This window comes from Sciurus carolinensis, chromosome 14 (assembly GCF_902686445.1).
Source record: "Sciurus carolinensis chromosome 14, mSciCar1.2, whole genome shotgun sequence".
Taxonomy (NCBI): Eukaryota; Metazoa; Chordata; class Mammalia; order Rodentia; family Sciuridae; genus Sciurus; species Sciurus carolinensis.
Window position 1 is genome coordinate 22,189,880 of NC_062226.1, and position 23,571 is coordinate 22,213,450.

General features: G+C 40.2%; 1 protein-coding gene across 4 annotated transcripts in view; it reads left to right on the top strand.

Annotated features, from left to right (window-relative positions):
* The first annotated feature begins 369 nt into the window (after nucleotides 1-369).
* The window catches only part of Ecpas (Ecm29 proteasome adaptor and scaffold), a 108,889-nt gene continuing 85,687 nt past the window's right edge, over nucleotides 370-23,571 (top strand). The window contains exons 1-2 of one of the 4 annotated variants that reach the window (XM_047523952.1): nucleotides 370-594; nucleotides 8,263-8,366. In XM_047523952.1, coding sequence (XP_047379908.1) covers nucleotides 8,345-8,366 — 22 coding nt within the window. In that variant the 5' untranslated portion in view covers nucleotides 370-594; nucleotides 8,263-8,344. Of the gene's footprint in view, nucleotides 595-825; nucleotides 1,216-8,262; nucleotides 8,367-23,571 lie in introns of those variants that run through there. The other 3 variants (XM_047523951.1, XM_047523953.1, XM_047523950.1) reach the window with 3 other exon arrangements.

Here is a 23,571-nt window from a genome sequence, read left to right on the forward strand (position 1 = left end):
CATGACCTCATGGACAAACTGAAGGAAAAAAGTTAATCGATATCGAAAATAAATCACTCAGGTTGCCAAGAAGAACATATCATCAAAAATTTAATGGCTCATATAAGCGTATATAGTTCACCTGGAACTCTTAACTTTTCGCAGGGCTCGGCGAATTTCCCTCTCTCCGCAGCCCGGGTTCCCACCGGCATCAGCACCGCACGCCTCCCGCGGCCTGCGCGGGCCGTCGGCGGCGCCCGGCTCGCCCGGGACTGAGTCAGCGCCGGGGCCGAGAAGTTCGGCGGGAGGCGCAGGGCGGGGCTTCCTCCCGCCGACTCCGAACCCGGCTCTACTTTCCCGAGTCCACGTCTCTTCCTCTGGACAGGCGTGTTTCTTCAGGTCGGGCCCAGCCAACGTGACAGCAACAGACCTTTAAAACCCGAGGTTCGGCCCCGCCTCGAGAGTCTCCCCTGGCCCGGCGGCCCGGCCCAGCTCCTCACCGACTGCAGCGCGCGGCTCCTCAGGCCCGGCCAGCGGGACACCTCGCTCTTTGGCGCCCACCTCATCGCGGCGCCCTGCGCAGTATCCCGGGCATGGAGACCGGCTCGGACTCAGGTCAGAGGCCCGCGCGTCCGGCCAGAGCCCGGGCCGCGGAAGGCTGCTCCGCGAGTGGCGGGGCGGCTAGGCCGGGCCGCCGCGTGCCGGCTCCGCGTGGGGAGCGCCGGCGGGGCGGGCGGCGGCAGGTGGGCAGGACGAGCCGCGAGCGAGCGAGCGAGGGCGGGCGGGCGCGCGAGGGGCCCGGCGGGGGGGCCGCTGGGAGGATGGCTCAGCTCTTTCTAAATATAAAACCGGCGTGAGTCGGGCGAGCGCGGCGCGGAGCGGAGCCGCAGAGCCGCCGCGCGGGCCGGGCGCGCGGGCAGTCGGCCGCACAGGCGGAGGTGGCGGCCGCGGCTCCGCAGAAGCGCGAAGCTGCGGGAGCGCCCGAGTCGCGAGCTCGCGGGGGGCGGTGAGAGCGACGCTCGCAGCGCCGAGGACGCAGACGGCGGCGGCGGGCGGGCCTCGTGGGCGCAGCGCGGCCGGCGCGAGTGACCGCAGGCGGCTCCGGGCCCCTGCCGCACCGGGAGCCGCGAGCCCCCCGCGCCCGCTGTCCGCGCCCTCCCCCTCCCGCCCCTCCCTCAATCCCTCCCCGGCGCAACATGGCTGCGGCCGCCGCCTCCGCCTCCCAGGACGAGCTGAGTAAGTGCCACGGCCGAGCCTGCGGCTGCGAGCCCGAACCGGCGCCGCGCAGGCCGGGGGGCGGCGGCCAGGACCAGGCCGGAGGGCTGGGGCGCGCTCGCGGGGCGCCGGGCCGGGCCGGCGGACGGCGGCCGCGTCGTGCGGGGGGCTGGGGCGCTCGGGCCTGGCGGGCGGGCGGGCGGGGCGCGGGACGCCGCCGCCGGCGTTTGTAGGCCTCAGGTTTGCACCGTCACGTTGCGAAATTGAAACCAGAGCCCCGGGCGGAGCCACCTCTGCCCGAGATCCGCCCCGGCTCGGGCGTCGGGGGAGACCGGCCCCCTGCCCGCCGTTCCGGGGCTGGCAGGAGGCCCGAGCCCGGGGTGTGGGGCAGCGCCCGACCGTCCATCTGACCCTGCCATGCCTCTCCCCCTCCCCCGGTCCCGACTGTTGTGCGAGTTCTGGAAATGGAGCTTTCAGGCCGGGGAGAAGGTGCCTTTCTGTGACACCCTAGAAATCAGCCAAAAGGTCACGGAGAGGCGGTGACCCTTAGGAGAGGCCGAGAGGGCCGGAGGGCCGAGAGGGCCTTCCTGCTAGCCCCAGAGAAACCACGGTGACAGCGCTGTCAGAAAGGAGAACCCGAGCACCCTCGGCCCTGAGCGTTGCAGCTTTCCGAGGGACCGCGATCCACGCTCATGGAGAGCGGTGGTCACCCTGAATCCCAGGCCGCCCCGCCCGCCGCCCCGGTTCGCTTCAGTGCTTTGTGGGAAGTGTAGTCCCTGGGTGTCGAAGGCCCACGGTGGTCATGAATATTCAACTTTCATAGGACTTGCAGGGTAATTTTTGATTGCGTTTTTGGTGTTTGGTTAGTTAAAATGCTTTAGGTTATTTGTCCCCCTTCCCATGCTGCCTGCCCTTCAGTTTATGACAAAAACAAGAAAGGTGTCATTTGGAAATGATGTGGGTTTTAAATGGAAGCATGGGCGAGGTGTTGCAAGCTTATATTTGTGAAGCTTATGTTGTTAGAAGCTCCTTCTGGATTTCCATATGAAGGTAGTTATAAACTTAATTTGTGTTTCTTTGGTGCTTGGCAGCTTAAAGCTACTTTTATATACATGATCTCACTTTTGCCCTCATAACAACCTTGTGAGGCAGGTAGGTGGGAATTATCCTTGTTTTAAAGAGGAGGCAGGTTTACAGAGATTAAGTTCCTTGCTGCTTTGACACAGAACTGGTGGAACAGGAGTACTGTTTGCTCTTTTTGAAGCCGAAGTAAATACTTGGTGTAGTCCTGGACAGGATGGAGTGTGAGGAGACAAGGTCTCATGGAGTGGTTAGAGGTTGACATGGGTTAATAGCCACAAGTTGATGGCATGTTAATCAGTCCTTAGGGAGCCCCAGCAGGCTTCCTGAGGAGATCAGTTCTCTGATTTTATTTTTTGTTATTTTTATTGTGGTAAAATACCCAAGACATAAAATTTAACATCTTAACCATTTTTTTTTAGTGTACAATTCTGTGGTATAAGTGCATTCATGTTGTGCAACCATCACCACCATTCATCTCAGGACTCTTTGCATTTGCAAAACTGAAATTCTGTACTCATTAATTAGCACATCCCCCCATTCCTTCCTTTCCCTAACCTCTGGCAATCACCATCCTACTTTCTGTCTTTCTTATTTTTGACTACTGCAGTTACCACATTAAATGGTATCATTCAGTATTTGTCTTTTTGTGATTGGTATATTTCATTTAGGTTCATCCATGTTGTGGCATGTGTCCGAATTTCCTTTTGAAGGTTGAATAATATTCCCTTGTATGCATATATCACATTTTCTTATCCACTCATCTCTAGGGACACTTGGGTTGTTTCCAAATTTTAACTATTATGAATAATACTGCTGTGAACATGGATGTACAAGTATCTTTGAGACCCAACTTTCAATTCTTTTTGGTATATACCTCAGTGGAATTGCTGGGTCATGCGTTAATTCTTTTTATAATTTTTGAGGTGCACTCTATTGGTGTTTCCCCCCCCCCCTTTCCTTTTTGAGGTGCTGGGGATCGAATCCAGGGCATTGTCCATGCTAGGCAAGCTCTTGACTCTGAGCTACATCTCCAAGCCCTACCATACAGTTTTTTACAATGGCTATACCATTTTACAATCCCATCAATATTGCATAAGGGCTCCAATTTCTCCATAGCCAGGCCAATATTTGTTATTCTCTGTATTCTGAGTAGAACCTTCCTAATGGATGTGAGTGGTTTGATTTAAAAAAAAAAAAAAAAAAAAATTGGTGGGCTGGGACTGTAACTCAGTGGTAGAGCACTTGCCTTGCAGGTGTGAGGCATTGGGTTTGATCCTCAGCACCACATAAAATTACAAATAAAGATATTGTGTCCACATACAACTAAAAAAAAAATTGGTGTACTACATAGTGTCCGAGTTCCTGTTGTGAGCATTAAATATGTTGAAACTCTTAATTACCAGTAGGCATGGGACACAGAATGAGAGGAAGAATTGGATATTATTTTAGAGTTGGATGTTATTTTAGAGTTGCTGAGGTATTTATTCAGCATATATTTAGTATATACTCAGTTTGCTCCTGTATATTGGGTGTGTGTCAAGATGCTGGTAGTACTTCTTGTTAAGGGATTTACTGGCTTTAGCAGCTAATGGAGAAGTTAGGAATAGATAATCCAATTCTAGCCTTTGGCCTGATGTGGTGTCTCTCGCCTGTAGTCTCAGTTTGCCCGTAATCCCAGCTACTTGTGAGATGGGACAGTAGGATAGAAGTTCAAGGCCAACTAGGGCAATTTTGTAAGACCTCGTCTCAAAGAAAAAAGAAAAAAAGAAAAAAAAAAAAAAAAAAAAAAAAAGAGAAGGGATGTATCTCTGTGGTAGAGTGCTTGGCTCAGCCTGTGGGAAGCCCTGGGTTGATTCTCCAGTACTGAAATTCTAGCCTTTCCACTGTTTTAATTGGGCACAGAAATCTCTTGACTTGGTTTCTGCATTTCTTCAGGAGAGATTAAATACTTGGCAGTTGGTACCTTAGAATAACCTAACTTGAAACCATAATATCCATGTGTGTGTATGTAAATATGTATATATGTATGTAGATATACACACACACAAACACACACACACATTGGTTAAGAAATTCCAAATAGGGCTGGGGAGATAGCTCAGCTGGTAGAGTGCTTGTCACGCAAGCACAAGGCCCTGAGTTTGATCCCCAGTACTGCAAAAAAAAGAAATTACAAATAAAGTGTTTTTAGTTTCAGGATGGCTGTAATAAAAGGGGAAATGACTAATAAATTGTGTTTCTTGAAATTTTATAGACAAGGAGGTAATTATCTGAATATGTGCTATTATTATTATTATTTTTTGAGGTGGGATCTTGATATGTTCCCAGGTTTGTCTCCCAAACCTGAGCTCAACTGGTCTTCCCACCTCAACCTCCTAAGTGCTGAGATTACAGGTGTATGCCACTGCACCTAGGTTGCTATTATTTCTGACTAGTAGATGATAATAGAAGCAAACCTCTGGGTGCCAGCATTGTTTTCTTCTTGTAATATTTTATTGTGAAACTCTTCAAACAGAAAAACTGAAAGTGAATATTCATAGATTCTACTGTTGACAGTTGACTAGCACTATCATATCTGTCCATTTTTCTTTCCAATTTTTTATTAAAAAATTCTTTCTGCTTTTTTTTTTAATTCCAGAAAAATACATCTAATATAAAATTTACCATCTTAATCATTCTAGGTATACAGTTCAGTGGCAATAAGTAGTCCCTTTTTTCAGTTCATAGCTCCTTTCAGTTATATCTGCCGCCATGCTTTGCAGGAGCTCCTGAGAAGTAGAATTCACTATTTGGTTTCTCTTATTTACTTTATTTAATTAGTTATTTTAGTTTTATTAAACATTTCTGGTAGTATCATTAAACATGAAAGTTGCCAAAAGGTAGGTAGACAGGATAATCTTGGGTTGAGACTTGTTAGAATTTCTGATTCTGTCACAGATCTGACATGATTTTCACTATAAATCAGATGATTACAATAGAACAGTGGTAAAACTAATGTTTATTGAGGGTTTACCATGTATTCTAATTGCTTTGCACCTATCCACTGATTGAACCCTCAGAACAACCCTAATTCTGTTATTGACTTGATGGTAGAGCTACCCTCATTATAGTCAGAGCTTGAACTCAAATTCTGTCATTCCAAAGTTAATGTTAATTGTGCTCTCTCTACCGGGCTGGGGAGATAGCTTAGTTGGTAGAGTGCTTGCCTTGCAAGCACAAGGCCCTGGGTTCGATCCCCAGCACCGCTAAAAAAAAAAAAAAAAAAAAAAAAATTGTGCTCTACCGTTATATTAATCTTCCTGCAAGGGAGAATAGATAGTCTATAACAAGATATGGGTAGATTTTTTTTTAATGACTTGCTGGTATCTAGAAAAAAATCTATAATGTATGAAATATGGCAATGTTTTGATGTTTGCTTAACAGAACATAATAAATTTTTTGATAAAATATGCCAAAAAAGAGAATAATTCATTCAGATGGTTAAAGGTAGTTCTGAGATCTAGTTTGTTATGTAAGATCTTTCTGTAGTTTTGTTTATTTTTAGAGTCGTATTTGCAAATGAAATAAAATTTAGGCAGGGCAGGTGGCTAGTTTTTCTTCTAGGGTAGTCCTCTGTTAGTTCTTGGAAAAGTTGACATTTTAGTTATATTTCAGCACTAGGGCAGAGGTTTCTGACAGAAGGAAGGAAGTATTTGAGACTTTTCACCTGGTAGCTGCTTAGTGGTTTCATATTCTGGGCTTTATAATTATAAGGTGTCCTTAGAATCTGTTCTTCGTTGGGATAAAGACAACTCATGAAAGAGCAACGCCTGTAATCTTAAAGCATATACTATTAAATTTGACCATTTGACATAGCCAGGGGAAACTTGAGTTGCACAAGTTGGTCAGATAATCACCATGTAAGATACCTTCTGAGAGAGCCTCTACCAGTGCCAGGAATCCCAGTGACTCTTTTTAGAGGATGAGATTTAGGAACTGTGTGTGTACTGAATGTGCTCCTAGGGGCCTACTCAAAAAGCCCCAAAGAGATGATCCCTTTAAAGATAGACATACATGCCACTGAGCTGATCTATGTGGAAAGGCTAATCAACCAAGCCTGTATCGTTTACATTTTGTTTACTTAACCAAACAGTAAGGTTAAGATGGAAAATGACAATGGTATTTTTATTTTTTAGTCAACTTCCTTTCCAATTTTTCACTTCTACCCTATTCTGTTTTGAATTACGCTTTCAGTAAACTGTCGTATTTAAAAAATACCAATGTCAATGAGAATAGTTGGCACTGGGACACTGGCTTTGTTCAGAAGATAGATGTTAAAATTGTAGGCACTGCCAGTTTACTCAGATGGTTTGATCCAGTTGCTGATCTTTCCTTTCAGACTTGGCCAAGTCTCTGCCCTCATGCTTGCCATCTTATGTGGCATGTTTTACCTGCACATTTTCCAGTTGAGTAAGCATACTTTTAAAATTGTTTAAATAATTTATGATCCTGTCCTCAGAGGGATTATAATTAGAGACAGATTTATGTATCAACATAAATAACTAATACAAATCATGATAGGAAAAATGCCCAACATAGATCCTTGGAAACCTTAAAGAATGATTATAACATTCCAGGGTAAAGTAACAGTACCTTGAACTGGGACATAGAGGTGGGAAAGTATTGTGCATTTTGAGAAAAAGCTAAGTAAGTCTGATAGGAAGGGAATGGGAATATTACCACTATGTGAAGAAGTAGGAAAGGAAGTAAACTTCAGAGTCTGAGATGAGGCCCATGCTACTTTTTTGATCTGGAATTTTGAGCAAGTTACCTTACCTTCCTGGGTCTCAGTTTCTTTCTCATAAAATTGGGATACCAAGAAACACTCATAGTGTTACTAGGATTAATATAAACAATAAAGCTTTCTATAAATTACTATTAATATTTTTGGTGTGGGGGCAAAAGCAGATGATGCTGGAGAAGATAGGTTGGCACTATTGTGTTGTACAAATTCCAGCACAACTAGTTTGGACTTTGTTCTGTATACAGTAGAGATCTGTCAAAGGCTCCTAAGTAGGGGTGTAATGGGAGTAGATTTGCTTTATAAGGGTAGCAGGAGGCAGTGGGGTAATGTTGATTGAAAGGATTGAGAGACCAAGAGCCATAGGACTGATTAGGAGAGCATGGCAGTGGCCAAAGGGCCAGAGTAGATGAGGATTATTAAAGTGAGGGATGAGTCAGAGATGAATCCAGGAGTCTAAATTAAGAGACTGTATGATGGAAGAATAAGGGAATGTACCTAATTTCTGGGCCTTGGCTTTCTCATCTGTAAAATAGGACAACCACCAAACCAGTCACACAGTATTATTGTAAGAATGGGAAGAGAGAATTCATGATAAGAACTTGGCATAGTGTTTGATCCATGGATTGCAGATGTGTGGGAACTTGGTTCTGAGGCTGGGGAGAGTGTGGAAATGATGATGGAACCATAGGAGTGAATGGATTGGTCAGAGGACAGCTGTTTGGGGGCCAGACACGTAGGGATGAGAAGATCCAGGGAAGGAGATGAGGAGGGAGTGCTGGGAGTTATAAGTTACTAAGGTTATGAAGATTACTCTTTTATGTTCTCAGTTGTAATGTCCTATTAATGTGCACATACTAATACTTTCAAAATTTTAATGTAAGGTTTTAATGTGTTTGTGATATATATACACATATGATAAAATATATGTTGTATTGGTATTGGAGATTTTTTTAGCCTTCATTGAATAATTATCAGTGTATTTTTTCAAGCCTTAGTGTTTTCTCAGTAAATTCTGTTTATGGACATATTCTTTATTCTTCCCCAAACCTGGTAATCACTATATTTTTTACCTTTCATTCTGAGTTTGCAAAACAGGGCATTAAAGATTTTAGCAAAAAATGAAAAGTGCTTACTTTAAAAAAAATGATAGCTATGCGTATAAATCTTTTAATTGTATTTTTTTTTGGTGTTCTGAATAATAGATTCTTTATACAATTGCGTATGTACGAGTGGATGAACATACCATTGGTGATCCAGAGGATTTTTGTCAAGATTGGATAAACCATGTATCACATTGATTGTAGAGGTTAGTAGACTTAGTTCCTGAGGATGTGTGCATTTTTTTGTAGCAGCATTTAAAAATGCATAGATTATCAGGTAGCAATTTACCCCCAAGATCTTAGGGTTTTTTCCTTGCCCTATTTTCTGGCTATCCTGAGAGAATCAGTGAAGTTCATACCAGTTTGTATATGCCTGAAGCCTCTATTCTTTCTGATGATAAACTTAAAAAAAAAAGAGCAAGAAAGAAGAGAAACTTAAAATTTGAAGATGGTGCTTGGCAATGTGCACAGGGGAAAGATAATGGGTGATAGTTTACAAAAAACATTGTCTGCCACAGAAAAGATTTCACATGCCCTAGGAATGTTCTCATGGAGTTAATTGTTTTATTTATGAAAAGAGGTATTGAAGGAAGCATTATCATTGTAATTGGATATTTCTCATTCTGCTATTTTTGAAGTGCACTGTGATTTAAAAAAAAGCCACTTAATTCTAATTCATTCTGAGGTAGTTCAAGAATATGGTGTCAGTTTTACTCTTGGATAATATAGGATGGTCCTTTGAAACCCTGAAAACTCAGATTGTAATTCTCTGATATTAGGGATTCAATATCCAGTGACTACTTGGGATTTTGTAACTTCAAATCAAAAGTTCTTTTTGTTGCTGTCTTCTGATTTAATTCTTGGAGTAATTTAACTACTCTTTCCCCTAGTATATTCTATTACTTTTTGGTAGGTATAATGTTAATTATGGTTTATGATGTTTTAATTCATTTATATAGCATTTTGAGGGATGATATATTTTATAAGCCAGAGAGTTCAACTTTAGAATAAAATTTGGCTTATGTGCTATTTGAAAAATGGAAAATTGGAGGATTGGAAGAATTTTTCAGAAGAGTAATGAGGGTGTTGTTTATTGTCTCCTAGATCCTTGAACTCTTAGAACTTTTGAACCTGTGAGAGTTGTTTTAAGGCCTTTATGATATACTGAAGACAAGCAAGTCAAACCACAAATGCTGGGATTTAAGTAGTGACTGAAATAAGGAAAATTCTAGAGTTTACACATCCAAATGATCATTGTTCTTCTAAGTAATTAACTGCTTTGGGTAGATTTTTACTATCCTGCTCCTATGAAGTATACATTATTTCCTGTAAACTGGCTTTTGTAAGCCAGAGTAATCTTCTCTCATCCCTATTGCATCTGATTTCTAACCTTTGTATCTCTCTGCCACCTGCTGGCTCTGGGGGTGTGATCCTTAAAGTGTGTTAGAAGTCTGGCATTTGGGGACTTGGTGTATAGTAGTTGGTAGAGTATTGCCTTGCATGCACAAGGCCCTGGGTTCAATTCCCAGAACCAGAAGAAGTCTGGCACTTATTCATTACATTTAGGGTGCAGACCATTGTCTTATCACTGGGCCCAACCTTGCCAAGCTACTCCTAGAACTTCCCTCCATTCCTCAGTATGTGGTGTGTCTATGAGGGGAGTAGCATGGGTGAGGTCTAGAAACAGGATGGAGGGCTGGTGTGAGCAGGGAGGGGTAGCCTTGTTGGAAAGTACCCTGTGTCATTCGAAGGCTAGGACTTTATAACTATTAGGGAAAACAAGACTTCTCTTATCCATTCTCTGTTTAAAGGGCCTAGACACTAGTGCATCTGGATGAAGGGGTTTCCTGATAGGGACATCTGACTTTGCCTTGGGATGGGGCAGACTAGGGGACAGGAGGATAATCAGTCTGATTGCCTGAGTTTTGGGGAGAGGGGTTTCAGGGTTACTAGCAGGGACTGCATTAATGGAGATCTCCTGCTGAGGACTTATTTTCTGTGAAGGTTTTCTTGCTACTCATACGACTGCCCTGGCTGTGGGGAGGTGACTCCCATAGGAACTGGGATGGATTATCTTTTTCTGGGAATGAGTCTTCTTCCCACTTCCAGCGTATTATATTGGTGGTTAGTGCTAGATAACCTGACATTCTCCTTTTAAGGACATTTGCATTTAATTGAGTTCCTTAAAGAATAGGATGGAGGTGGAGGCAAACCTGTACATAAAATCATAGGAGTAGGAGATCAGATCTGATTTCAGATTTCTAGCTCTTTCTCTTTCTCTCTCTCTCTCTCTCTCTCTCTCTCTCTCTCTCGCTCTCTTTCTCTCTTCTTTCTCTCTCTCTCTCTCTCTCTCTCTGTGTGTGTGTGTAATTGGGGATTGAACCCAGGGGTGCTCTATCACAGAGCTATATCCCCTGCCATTTTTAATTTTTTATTTCAAGATAGGGTCTTGCTAAGTTGCTTAGGGCCTCACTAAGTTGCTGAGGCTGACCTCAAACTTAGGATCTTTCTGCCTCAGCCTTCTGAGTCACTGGCATTACAGTGCCTGACTAGTTTTTAATTTCTAAAGAAGCATCTTGCTGGCTTCATTTAGATTTTGTCAAGTATTAGAGTGATATTTAGTGATTTGAAATGACATTTAGAAAGCAAAAGATGAAGTGGACTTTAAGGGCTAGTACCTGTTATCTACTAGAAAACATTGAGAATTATCTACAAAGTCTAGATGCCAGGCAGGGCTTTCTTATTCTTCATTGTTTTAGTCTCAAACTCCTAATTACAGTTATCATCAAAGTTCAGAGTTGCTCATTCTCTTCCTTGATCCCTGACCTGTCACTTCCAGTTTTTATATAATTTAGTTCCTATATTTAGCTTTTGGACTCCCATTTCTGGAAATGCTGCTAACCCAAGTATTCCAAGAGTATACTTTTTTTTTTTTTTGGTGATGCTGGGGATCGAACCCAGGGCCTTGTGCATGCAAGGCAGGCACTCTACCGACTGAGCTATCTCCCCAGCCCAAGATTACACTCTTGAAGATGTGGTGAAGTCATAGGGAGAGGTCTTGTCTTAGAAGCACTTGATCTTTTACCTTTTCATTAGTCCCCTCCCCCTCTTCCTCCTTACCTGTCCTCTCTTCTCCCTTTCTTCCTTTTCCTTTCCTGTTCCCCTCTCTCTCCTTTCTTCTTTCCTTCACATCAAACCCAGAGCTGCTCTCATAGTAGGCAAGTGCTCTACCACTGAGCTACATCCCTGGCCCTCTTTTTCTTTTCTCTCTCTCTCTCCTCTCTATAGTTACTGCTGTACTTCTGGTGATTTGGAACAGAACAGTTCTGCCAAACAGAACTTCAGGAATCTCACTTTTTAATTTAATTTTTGGGTGTGTTGTGGTGTGTGTCGGGGATTGAACTCAGGGGCTCTCAACCACTGAGCCACATCCCCAACCCTATTTTTTGTATTTTATTTAGGGACAGGGTCTCACTGAATTGTTTAGCCACCTCATTTTTGCAGAGACTGACTTTGAACTTGAGATCCTCCTGTCTCAGCCTTCCTGAGCTGCTGGAATTACAGGTGTTCACCACCACACCCGGCTCTACTTTTTTATTTTTACAACTTCTAAGCATTTGTCATGGTATTAAAAACATACAGTCCCCTTTCCAAGTGATTCTAATTCATAAATTACCATTAATCCCTTCCTTTCTTGTACTGCAGACATCAGATGTGTAGACTTCTAAATAGCCTTTCTAGTGCACGAGGAGTTAATACTTCAGACATTCAGCAGGGATCAGCAACTATTCTATGCAAGAAACTGAGTTAAGTGCTGGGATAAAAAATGCTAAGTCACAGTTTCTCAACTTGAACTGGAAGAAGGTGGAAACAAAGGAGTAGGCAATCAGGTGGAATCAGATTCAAATCACCCCTCAAATAGAGAAGGGGGAAGATTAGGCAGTTACATAATATACAGCAAAAGGTAATTTCTAGAAGAGGTATAGAAAAGGGTTGTGGAAGTCTGTGGGTCCAGGATAGGAGATAGCTGTGTGTGTGTGTGTGTGTGTGTGTATGTGTGTGTGTAGCATATGATATTTGAGTGGGATCTCAAGTGGGACAGATCTGGATGAGTGGAGATGGAGGAGTGATCTGGAGCAGTTGGGAGAATATTTCCTGTTTATGGACTTGCTTGGTCAAAAGAATTGGGCTAGGAGAATTTATGGCTTACTTATGAAACTATTGGGATTTGGATTGTTTTTTGAGAGTGTTTGGAGACATATCAACTAGGTAAGGTTCCTTGGGACTTGATCAGCCTACTGTTAGTAAGGACTCCCTCTCTGATCTGATTTGACCCTAGGCATGAGGGTACTGCTTATTATTATTATTTTTTTAATGACTTCTCATGGAAATATATCTTTCTTTTCTTGGTAAAGACCTTCCTTTTATATTTGAATGCAGTTGTAAACTGGCTTAAACAAAAAGTGGGAACTGATAAGGAATTAGGAAGGCTTGTGAAACTGAGAGGGTCCTTCCAGAGGGCTTTGGAACTAGGGACTAGAAGCTATTCAGATTTTCTTCCAGCTTCTCTGTGCCTCCCTGTCATTCTTTCTTCAGGCCAGCTTTTTTGCTTCATGGAGTAGGCTGAAGATGCCCATGTCAGATATTCTAGCTTACTTTACAGGTCCACTCAGAGGAGGCTTGACATTTCTGGTCTCAATTCTGAATGCTTGAAGAAAAGATGAATTTTTTCAGTGATCCAGCGCTCACACATTGGCTGTGGTCAGGGTTTTAAGTCTCCTTAGATGTAGTATCTTCTCCACCTGTTCTGCTTAGGCCATGCTGTAATTTAACATACTAGAAGGAGAGTTGCTTTTGGAGGTGGACTGCCACTTACTAGCTTTGAAATCTTGAATATTTTTTTTCTAGGTTCTATTTTCCCATATAGAAATTAGAGCTAATATTAACTGCTTCAGTAGATAATATTTTAAAGGAAGTTATTGAGTTCTAGTGTACACTTGGAGTACACTAGATTTCTTTGGGTTCACCTTCTGGTTCTGTGTTTCATTAGTTTGGTGACCTTTGACAAGTCAGTCAGGTCATGAGACCCAATTTTTCATTTATAAATGGAAACAGTATCTGTACTACACCATGTTTTTTCTGAGACTCAAAAGGCCTTATGATCTGGTATACACAAGGTTTGGGTTTGATCCCCAGCACCTAAAAGAATTTTTTTTTTTTTTTTTTTGCATAAAAGGCCATCTGACTGATATATTTCCATGTGTATGAATCAGAAGAGGGTAAATAGTATTAGGAAGATATTTCTTTGTGAAATATTCTGTTATATCTAGTACAGTTCTTTGGTAACTTGACAGATCATTTAAAAAATATTCTGTAGTTTTAAGTTATTAATTAACTTAATGTAATGGGCAGTGGTCTAGGTATTTTCAGCTTTCCTGTCAATCTCAGCTTGCACTTAGGACTCTAACCTTATTTATTTTATTTTTTATTTTTTTGCAAGGGATTGAAACTGGGCCTCACACGTGCTAGGCAAGTGAGCAACATCCCTATATCCTCACATATATTTTAAAATTTACTTTTATATTCAGAAAAAAATGATAACTATTTATAGAAAATTTAAATGGTCTTACAAAGTCTGAGACCTCTCACTACAAAAATAACCATTTTCTTTTTCTAGTTTACACAAAGTAACACATGCTTATGGAGTAAGTTAGTAATGACCTAGAATTAAACAAATGGAAGAGAATTCCCTGAAATTCTACTACACAAGGATGATCAGGGATAGTCCTTTCCCTGTTTCTTTTTGACAGTTGTTTTAGTTAGCTGTTTCACTGCTATGACTAAATGATCTGACCAGAACAATTTTAGGAGAGAAGTTTTGTAATTAAAAAATTAAAAATTTTTTTTTATTTTTGAAATATTTTGCTTTAGTTGTAGGTGGACATAGTACCTTTATTTTATTTTTATGTGGTACTGAGGGTTGAACCCAGGGTGAACCCCCTTCCACTGAGCCACAACCCCAGCCCCTCCTTATCCTTGAAACATGAATTCTTTTAAAAAAATTTGCTCTCTCTACTTTTTTCAAATAAAAAAAGAAATGTTGTTTTTACTGAAGACTATTTGAAGAGTGCATGAAAATATAAAGCAGAAAAATACCTGACAAGAGCAAGTTAGAGGAGGAAAAGGTTATTTTGGATCATGAGTCCACAGGTTTAATCCATGGTTGGCTGAGCTAATTGTTCTGCGCCCCAGGTGAGGCAGAACATCATGGTGGAAGAGTGTAGTAGAGGAGTGCTGCTCCATTCATGGAAGCCAGGAAGCAGAGAGAGAGGGAAGGGGCCACAGGGAAAATGGACCCTTGAGGGCACGCCCCTGGAGACCCACCTCCTCTAGCCATTCCCTACCTGCTTATTGTTACCACCCAGTTCATTCAAACTAGGATGAACTAAATAAGTTACAATTCTCACAATTCAATCATTTTTTCTGTAGATATTCCTGCATTAACACCAGAACTTTTTGCATACACTTCATAACCAAACCATGATAGGTGCATATGTATTCTTTTAAAAATACTGAAATATAAAAAAAAAATACTGAAATATTTCAAGTAAAAGAGAAATATAGGGACTGGGGAGATAGCTCAGTCAGTAGAGTGCTTTCTTGTAAGCACAAGGCCCTGGGTTCGATCCCCAGCACCCCCCCCCCAAAAAAAAAAAAAGAGAAATATAGGGAGCAATCGTATGAAGACTTCCTTTTTTTTGCAGTGCTGGGGGTTTGAGCCCATACACTAAGCATGTTAGGCAAGGGGTCTGCTACTTAGTCGTATTTCAGTCTTTTCTGATGACTTTGTATTGACATATGTAAGACTTGACCCATCATTGTCAAGCCTTTACATTTTTTGTTATTAACTTCACATCTTAATTTTTTCTTGCAATGAAAGTACTTTTCTTTCTTTCATTAAAAAAAAATAACGGGCTGGGGAGATAGCTCAGTCAGTAGAGTGCTTGCCTTGTAAGTACAAGGCCCTGGGTTCGATCCCCAGCACCCCCCCAAAAAAAATAAAAAATAAAAAATAAAAAATAAAAAAAAAACATTAAAGACAATTCAGACTCCCTGTGTTACTCCTTGCCATCCCATTTTCCTTTCCTTTTCTCCCTTCTCACTTAGAGGTTGTCATTCCTGTGAAGTTTATATCATGTGCCATATATGTATATATGTAAAATTTAGGAACTTTCCATAAGTGGATCCATATTGTACATCTTTCTTCACTTGATCTTAGCCAGAAGGCCAAAAAACCATTGTACACATCTTTCTGCAACTTGTTTTGTTTGATCTTACGTTTTTCAGAAATAGTCCCATTGGCCCATATGACATGTAACTCCCATTTATTTCCACTGTATGACCCTGCCACAAATTCTTTGTTTGTTCTTCAGTTGTCTGATGTTTAGATTGTTTTTGTATTTTTGCTTTTACTAACCCTGAGGCTATGGACAGTTTCATACTGTGTACTAGGTTTATCTCTTCTTGGGAAAAATTATTTTCTAGGACAATGCTACATAAAGTATGGTCTGAAGAATTGGGGAATTATTTCTTGGGATTAAGGAACTTTCATCAGAATATAAGTATTACTGTAAATTTAGCATTTTTTTTATCCTAGTAACACTTTCTGAAGGAAGAAGTTTTCCTTATCTCTTTGCTCACTAGTGTTAGTTTGTAGATGGGCTATTGATTAGTAGAATTACAAAGTTGAAGTGTATGTGCCTCTCCAACTTTACTGGAGATGACTTTATTAGAGAATTGATTGTGTCAGTGTGTTTTCCCCCAACCTCTAAGAAAACCAGAGGAGTTCTTGGTTTATTTTAACTCTTTATGAACATTTGGTACTGTTAGATTTGAAGACTTTATTTTCTGTTGTCAGTCACTGTTGTGTTAATTTTGCATAAGCTGGGTACTGTGGTGCACACCTGTAATCCCAGTGACTGGAGAGGCTGAGGCAGGAAGATGGCATTTTGAAGCCAGCTTCAACAGCTTAATGAGGCCCTAAGTAACTTACTGAGACCCTATCTCCACATACAAAATAAAATGGACTGGGGATGTGGCTCAGTGGTTAAGTGCCACTGAGTTTGATCCTGGGTACCAAAAAAAAAAAAAAATTGCATATATCTGACAAATGTGATTGAGCATGCTTGTTCTGTATTATTTGGTATTTGGGTCTCTTCTCTGAATTGCCTGTTTGTATTCTTTGTCCACTTAGAAAATTGCATTGATTTTCCTTGAGTTGTAGTTCTCTATTTATATTCAGTTTTCTAGTTAAAAGACTTTGTAGCTGTTTATGCCTTTATAGTCTTTTATGTTTTTAATCTTAATGTATTCCTGTTTTATGCTTTATGCTTGAGTTTGTGTGTTTGTGTGTTGAGTTTTAATTTCCCCTTTTCACTTTTCTTGGAAAAGCCTTAAAGTCTTGCTTTTATACCCATGTCCTTAACTTACCTGCAAGTGATTTTTTTTGGTATTTGGTATTTTTTCCCACATCATTGAATTTGTCTCTAATTTTTTGGATGCTGCTGGGGTTTGAACCTAGGTTCTCCCGCATGCTAATAAGCATGTGCTCTACCACTGAGCTAAACCTCCTCACCCCTTTGCTCTGCTGATTCTTCATGTCATTTTTTAAAAAAAAGATTCGTTTATATATCTATTTATTTAGGTTGTGGTACTGTGGATTGAACCCAGGGCCTCACACATGCTAGGCAGACATTCTACCACTGAGCCATATCCTCAGGTTCTTCATGTCATTTTTTGCCAACTCAAGTTTCATACATTTCTAGTTCTTTTTCCATGTTCTCTATTTTAGCATATGGATTTGTCCATTTTTGTACTTTCGTCACCACAGTCCTTAAATTTGTACTCCTAGTACAAATTTGTTTTTGTTGTTGTTACTAGGGTTTAAACTCAGGGCCACTTGACCAATGAACCACATTCCCAGCCCTATTTTGTATTTTTATTTAGAGGCAGGATCTTACTGAGTTGCTTAGTAGTTCGCTTTTGTTGAGGCTGGCTTTGAACTTGAGATCCTTCTGCCTCAGCCTTCTGAGCTGCTGGGATTACAGGTGTGTACCACTGGGCCTGGCCCCAGTACAAATTTAAGGGCCATGCTCAAGCTAGGCAAGTGTGCTACATCCCTATCCCTTTTTATTTTTATTTTGAGGTACAGTCGTACTATTGCCTGGATTGGCCTCAATCTTGTGATCTTCCTGCTTTAGCCTCCTGAGTAGCAAGGAAGTCACCAAGATCACAGGTTTGCCACCACTGAACCTCGCTGTACAGTCTTAATTAGTATAGTTTTATAAAAAAGTCTTGAAATCTAATTGGGCCATTCACTTTTGTTAAAAATTATCAGTTATTCTTGGCTCTTTGATAGCCCCATGTTCAATTCATATTCCACATGAATTTTATGATCACTTCTTTAGGTTTTGTGAACTCTGTTGTCTATAGAGTGTGTTTGATTGTGGGGAGCTTGTTGACTTTGCAATATTGATTTTATTTGTTGGCATTAATATTTTTGGTGTTCTCTTTTCTGGCACAAAATAAAACATAGTGCCTGGAGGCCTTTTGGTTGGGGATGGAGGGGAGCATGTGATTAGTTTAACCAGTAAATCTGGGCAGAGAGATTGGAATATGGCACCAGCCAGCAGTATTGGACATGGGATTGGTTCTGTCAGCCAGCTACTGAGCAGAACCCTTGTCCTACCTATGGTTGATGAATGGTGTCAGCAACTAATATTGTTTCTTTAAGCCATGTGGATTTTGGCTTTATTATCACAAAATGATTCAACTTATCCTGTTGGATATAGAAATTCATGGATATTATTCTCCATTTATTTTGGTCTTATGAGTTTAGATTATAATTTTTTCTGTAAAGGACTTTGATACATTTTATTAATTTATTTCTAAATACCTTACAGTTTTTATTGCTGTTGTAAATTTTCACATTTCTTTCTTCTTCTTCTTTTAATTTGCACTACTGGTGGTGGGACCCAGGGCCTTGCACATGCTAGGCAAGCACGCAATCACTGAGTTACATTCCCTATCCCTTTAAAATTAAAAAAAAAAAAAAAAAAAAAATTGAAATAGGGTCTTGCTAAGTTGCTCAGTTTGGTCTTGAACTTGCTGTACTCCTGCCTCAACCTTCCAAGTAGCTGGGATTACAGTTTGGGATTATATCTGGCTAAATTACTGATTTTTATTTTATTTTTAAAATTTTAACTTATTTATTTTTTTGGTGCTAGGGATTGAACCCCGGGGTGCTTTACCACTGAGCTATATCCTCAGCCCTTTTTATTTTTATTTTGATACAGGGTCTTGCTAAATTGCTGAGACTGGTCTCCAACTTATAGTACTTCTACCTCAACTCCTCAGTCACTATGATTACAGGCATGCACCACAATGCCTGGCTTAAATCACTCATTTTTAAAAAATATTTTTTATTTGTTCTTTTTGGTTATACATGACAATAGAATGTATTTTGATATATCATACATGGGGTATAACTTCCCATTTTTGTAATTGTACATGATGTGGAGTTACACTGGTCTTGTATTCATATATGAACATAGTTAACTCACTCATTTTAAAAACTACTTTCTGATCCTTTGTTCTAATGTATCTTAGTTGATTTATGTATTTTATATGGAACATGATTAACTTATGTGTATCTTATATAGAACATGGTTAACTTTCTTATTCTTTTTTCCCCATCTCCTATAACCTATGAAATTGTTTTTAATGTATCCTAATTTTTTAATGTTTTATTTTCTTGAACCCTCTAGTTCAGTTTACTTAGAAGTGCTGATAAATACATTTTTGTCTTGTTCCAGTTTTGCATGCAGTATATTTAAATGTAGGTTTTACACAGATATGCTTCATCAGAGTATGGTAGTTTCCTTCAGGGCTGTTATTTCCAAATACGCATTTATAAACTGTACTGTGTGAGATTGGGATTTGGCAATTATATTTCCCAGATTCCTTTACCAGCTAGCTTTCTGGTTTTAGATCTGTTCCTATCTCAAGGATAAGAGTATTCTCTTTTTTCTCCTCCCCCCCAGCCCCCCGCTAGAAATTTATTGTTTTATTCTTTACATTAGGTATTTATTTATTTTTTGGTGCTGGGGATTGGACCCAATGCCTGTGCATGCTAAGTACATGCTCTACCAGTGACCTACACCCCTAGCCACTCACATTTAGATTTATGATCTATCAGGATTTGATTTTCTTTTATGTATGATGAGAGATAGGGATTAAGTTTTATTTCCCCATTTTATAGTAGCTGATCTAAAACCATTTATCAAAAAGACCCATCACTTAATTACTACATTTCAGTGGCAGTTCTGTTGTAAATCACACAACCTTTGATTGTCTTTTAAGAATTTTTTATTGTTTAACTTGTCTGTTTACTATTCACTATGCCATACTTATAATTATTGTAACTTTTAGTAAGTCTTGAAATCTGGCCATCTAAGCTGTTTTTCCTTTTTAGGATCATCTTGGCAAATATAGGCACATATTCATCTACCTTTTTTTTTTTTTTTTTTTTTTTTTTTTCCTTTAAGATCATCTTGGCAAATTTTGGCCATTTGCATAAATTGTAGAGCCAGAATTGCAGTGTTCCTCAGAGTGTCTCCTGGATTGTTACTGTATTGACTGTAGATCAGTTTGTGGGGAACTGACATCTTACCAGCACAAGTTGAGTAACCTTTATCCTAAATTGTTGGTACCAGAATTGTTTTGGGTTTTGTATTTTATAATATTTACATATGTATAATGAGGTAAATTGGGGATAGAATCCAAGTCTTAACACAAAATTCATTTATGTCTTATATGTACCTTATACACTTTGTACGTCAGCTTTTCATTACTGTGTCCAAACTCCTGACCAGAACAACTTGAAGGAGGAAAAATTTATTTGAGGCTCACGATTTCAGAGGTTTCCATGCACAGATGCATGAGTCTGTTGCTCTCGGCCACAGTAAGGCAGAACATGACTGCCAAAGGGTGGGTGCATAGGAGGAAAGCTGCCAGGAAGCTGAAGGAGAGGAAAGAAAGGATGGGACCAAAACAAGACCAAAACCTAGCCTGGCAAACAGGTTCAGCAACTTCACTTTTAACTCCTGGTACAGCTTGTTGAACACAGGGTTGTGATGTGTTCTCCCAGGGGCTTGAATAATCTTACCTTGTTAACCTTGCTGGTTACAGTTCAAATGGATGTCTTTTAGCCTGCCTTTCTCCATAGCAATAAATTTTTCTTGGCAGACAGTCCATGTTACTGACATCTTTTTAAATTCATGGGGTCTCCATTTCAACTTTGGCTGTACCTTCACAGCTTCATACATCACCCATTCAGGGGCAGCCTACAGGGATTTTTGACCCTGCTATACTTCATCTGACTTTCCAGACCTTTCTTTGAAACCACCATGAGCCCTTAACTTGAATCGTGCATTTCTGCAGAGCCAGTGCCATGTGGATGATGCCAAGGTTTTCTGTCATCTTGTGCAGTGGTTGGGCTCCCTGGAATCATGGCTGCAGAGATCTCTGAGTGTGTGGGCGACTGAGCCTGGTGAAACAATTTCTTAGGCCCCCTTGTGCAAGCAGAACACCCCCATGATCTCTCCTCAAAGAAATTTCCCTTTTATATCCTTGAGCTTGCAGTGGGTGTGGTCTTGCAAATTCCTGAGATGTCTTCAAGCTATCTTTCCTGTTGTCTCTGTGCAAAGTACTTATCATCTTTTCAGTGACTATAATCTCTTTAACAGTCATATCTTCTTTGGCCACAGGTTTACATGCACTTTTTCTGGTCAGACTGCAGGTTTTTAAAATCCTTCACCTCTGCTTTTGTTCCTGATAGAGTACACCTGGCAAAAAGCTGACAGCACTATCCTACCACTGACTGATTGCTGTGCTACCTTGAAATTTCCTTTGCCAGATTAATTAGTCTTTCACCTTTAAATGTAGCCTCACACAAATTCAGGACATGGGCAAAATGTAGACAGGTTCTTTTCCAGAATATAACACAAGTAGTCCAATTCCCAATAGAGTCCTCATTTTACTTTGAAACCTCCTGAGCACAGTCTGCTCCTGTGGCAGTCTGTCTTCTGATCTCCCACCAGAATTGCTCTGTTTACAAACTTCTAAGGCTTTTCTAGCTTGCATTCTCCAGACTTTTTCAAATTCCTCACACAAACCAGCTCTAAAGGCTTGTGAACTAGAGGATCAGGCTAGTCACAGCAGTGACCTCACTCTTAGTACCAGATTTTATGTTAGCTTTTTGTCACTGTAACCAAAATACTATCAGAACAATTTAGAGGAGGAAAAGTTTATTTAGGACTCACAGTTTTAGAGGTCTCAGTCCATAGGTGATTGAGTCCATTGCTGTGGGCCCAAGGTGAGGTAGAGCATCGTGGCCAAAGGGTCCAGGTGAGGAAAGCTGCTCACTTTATGGCAATCAGTAAGGAGAGGGTGGGGGAGGGAGGGGGCACCCTAGGGTAGATGAACCCAGTCCCTAGATACCTGCCTCCTCCAGCCATGCCCCACAAGCCTACAGTTACCACCAGTCAGTCCGTTCAAACTAGAATGGATAACTAGGTTACAGCTCTCATCATCTGATCATTTTATCTCTGAACATTCCTGCATTAACATAGGAGTTTTGGGGGACACCTCATATTCAAACCATAACATACACATAGCCTGAGGGTAATTTTACACAATATGTTTTGTGCACCTGTGTTTTGCTGTGATCTATCATATTAGGTCAGGTGTGGAGTTTTCTACTTGTAGCATCAGGTCAGTGCTCAAAAAGTTTTAGATTATGTAGCATTTCAGATTTCATATTTTTTGTAGAAAATCTTTAAAGTTCCTAACTAGTATTGAGCTTCTGATCCATGAATATGGTGTATACTTTTAAGTTTTAAAAAATTTCTCACAACTGTGTATTCTAGTTTCCTGTGTAGAGATCTCAAACATCTTTCCCTAGATTAATTTCTAGGTATTTGATGTGTTTTGATGTCATTGAAATAGGTGTTTTCAAATTTTATTTCTAATGGTTTGTTGCTGAGAAAAAGCAATTGATTTGTGTATTTTTAGCCTAGTAACTTATATGTATTTTTTAATGTATTATATCATCTACAAGTAATGAAAACATTTCTTCCTTTTTTATCTTAATGCATTTTATTTTTCTTGTTAGTACTCTGAATAAAATTTGCAGTACAAATCTGAATAGAATTGTTAATAGTTAATAGAATTGTTAATGGTTTCATCTCCCACATCCTTTTTGATTTTCCACCCTTTCTTCCACATTGTACAGTGTAGTTTTGCCCCTACCTCTTCAGTGGCACTGCCATGGTTTCATTCTAGTTTTTAAACTCAGGGGAAATGTGTTTGGTATTTTGCCACTAAGTATGTTTGCTATAAGTTTTTGTAAAAATTCTTTATCAGATTAAGGAAGTTCTCTTTTCATCCTAGCCTATTCAACATGAATAGTCTGTTCCCATATATTCAACATGAATACCCTTACTTTATATTGTTGAGGTAATCACATGGCAGTTTATCTTCATTTTGTTAATATTGTTAATTGCAGTGGTTTTACACATGCAACTTTGCATTCTTGGGGTAATTCCCATTTTTGGCATGAGGTACTATCTTTTTTTATTTATCACTGGATTTGATCAGCTACATTATTTATTATGACTTTCATACTATTTTATTTGCCTCTATGCTCATGCGATATATACTTTATTTACTTCTTATTACTTCCTTGGACTACTCTTGTTTGGTGTCAGGGTTATTCTGACCTCTTTAAACAACAGAGGGAGATGATTCCCCCACACCTTTCTGTTTTCTGGGAAGAGGTTATAAAGGAGTATTCTCCAATGAATTCATAAGGTCTGGATGTTTTTCTTTCTGGGGAAGTTTTTAGATAATGCATTTAATATTTGTGGTAAAATTTAAAATGATTCATCTGATTTTTAAGGCAGGGTTTATAGTTGCAAGTTGTATCATTGTTGTCTTTGGAAGTAATAAGTCTTGTGATTTTGACTTTGTACAAAGTAATGTTTCTATCTGATGAGCTCTTATGTCATATGAGAATTTAGCTGTCTGACCTGGCTCACTTTTCCTTTGTGAGCAGCAAATGGGGATATTAACATACCTAGCATAGTATTCCTACTGTTGGTGAGATTTTACTAATAAATAATGTTCTGTTTCCAGCTGATAGAATGTGTTCTGAAATATTTGGTAGACTCCTAATTTTTTGAACTTTTGTAGTGGTAGTTAGCTTTACTTTTTAAAAAGAAGTAAAATTCAAGGAATAGTGTATAATAACCACATATAATATATAAAATAACCACATATATATTATATAAA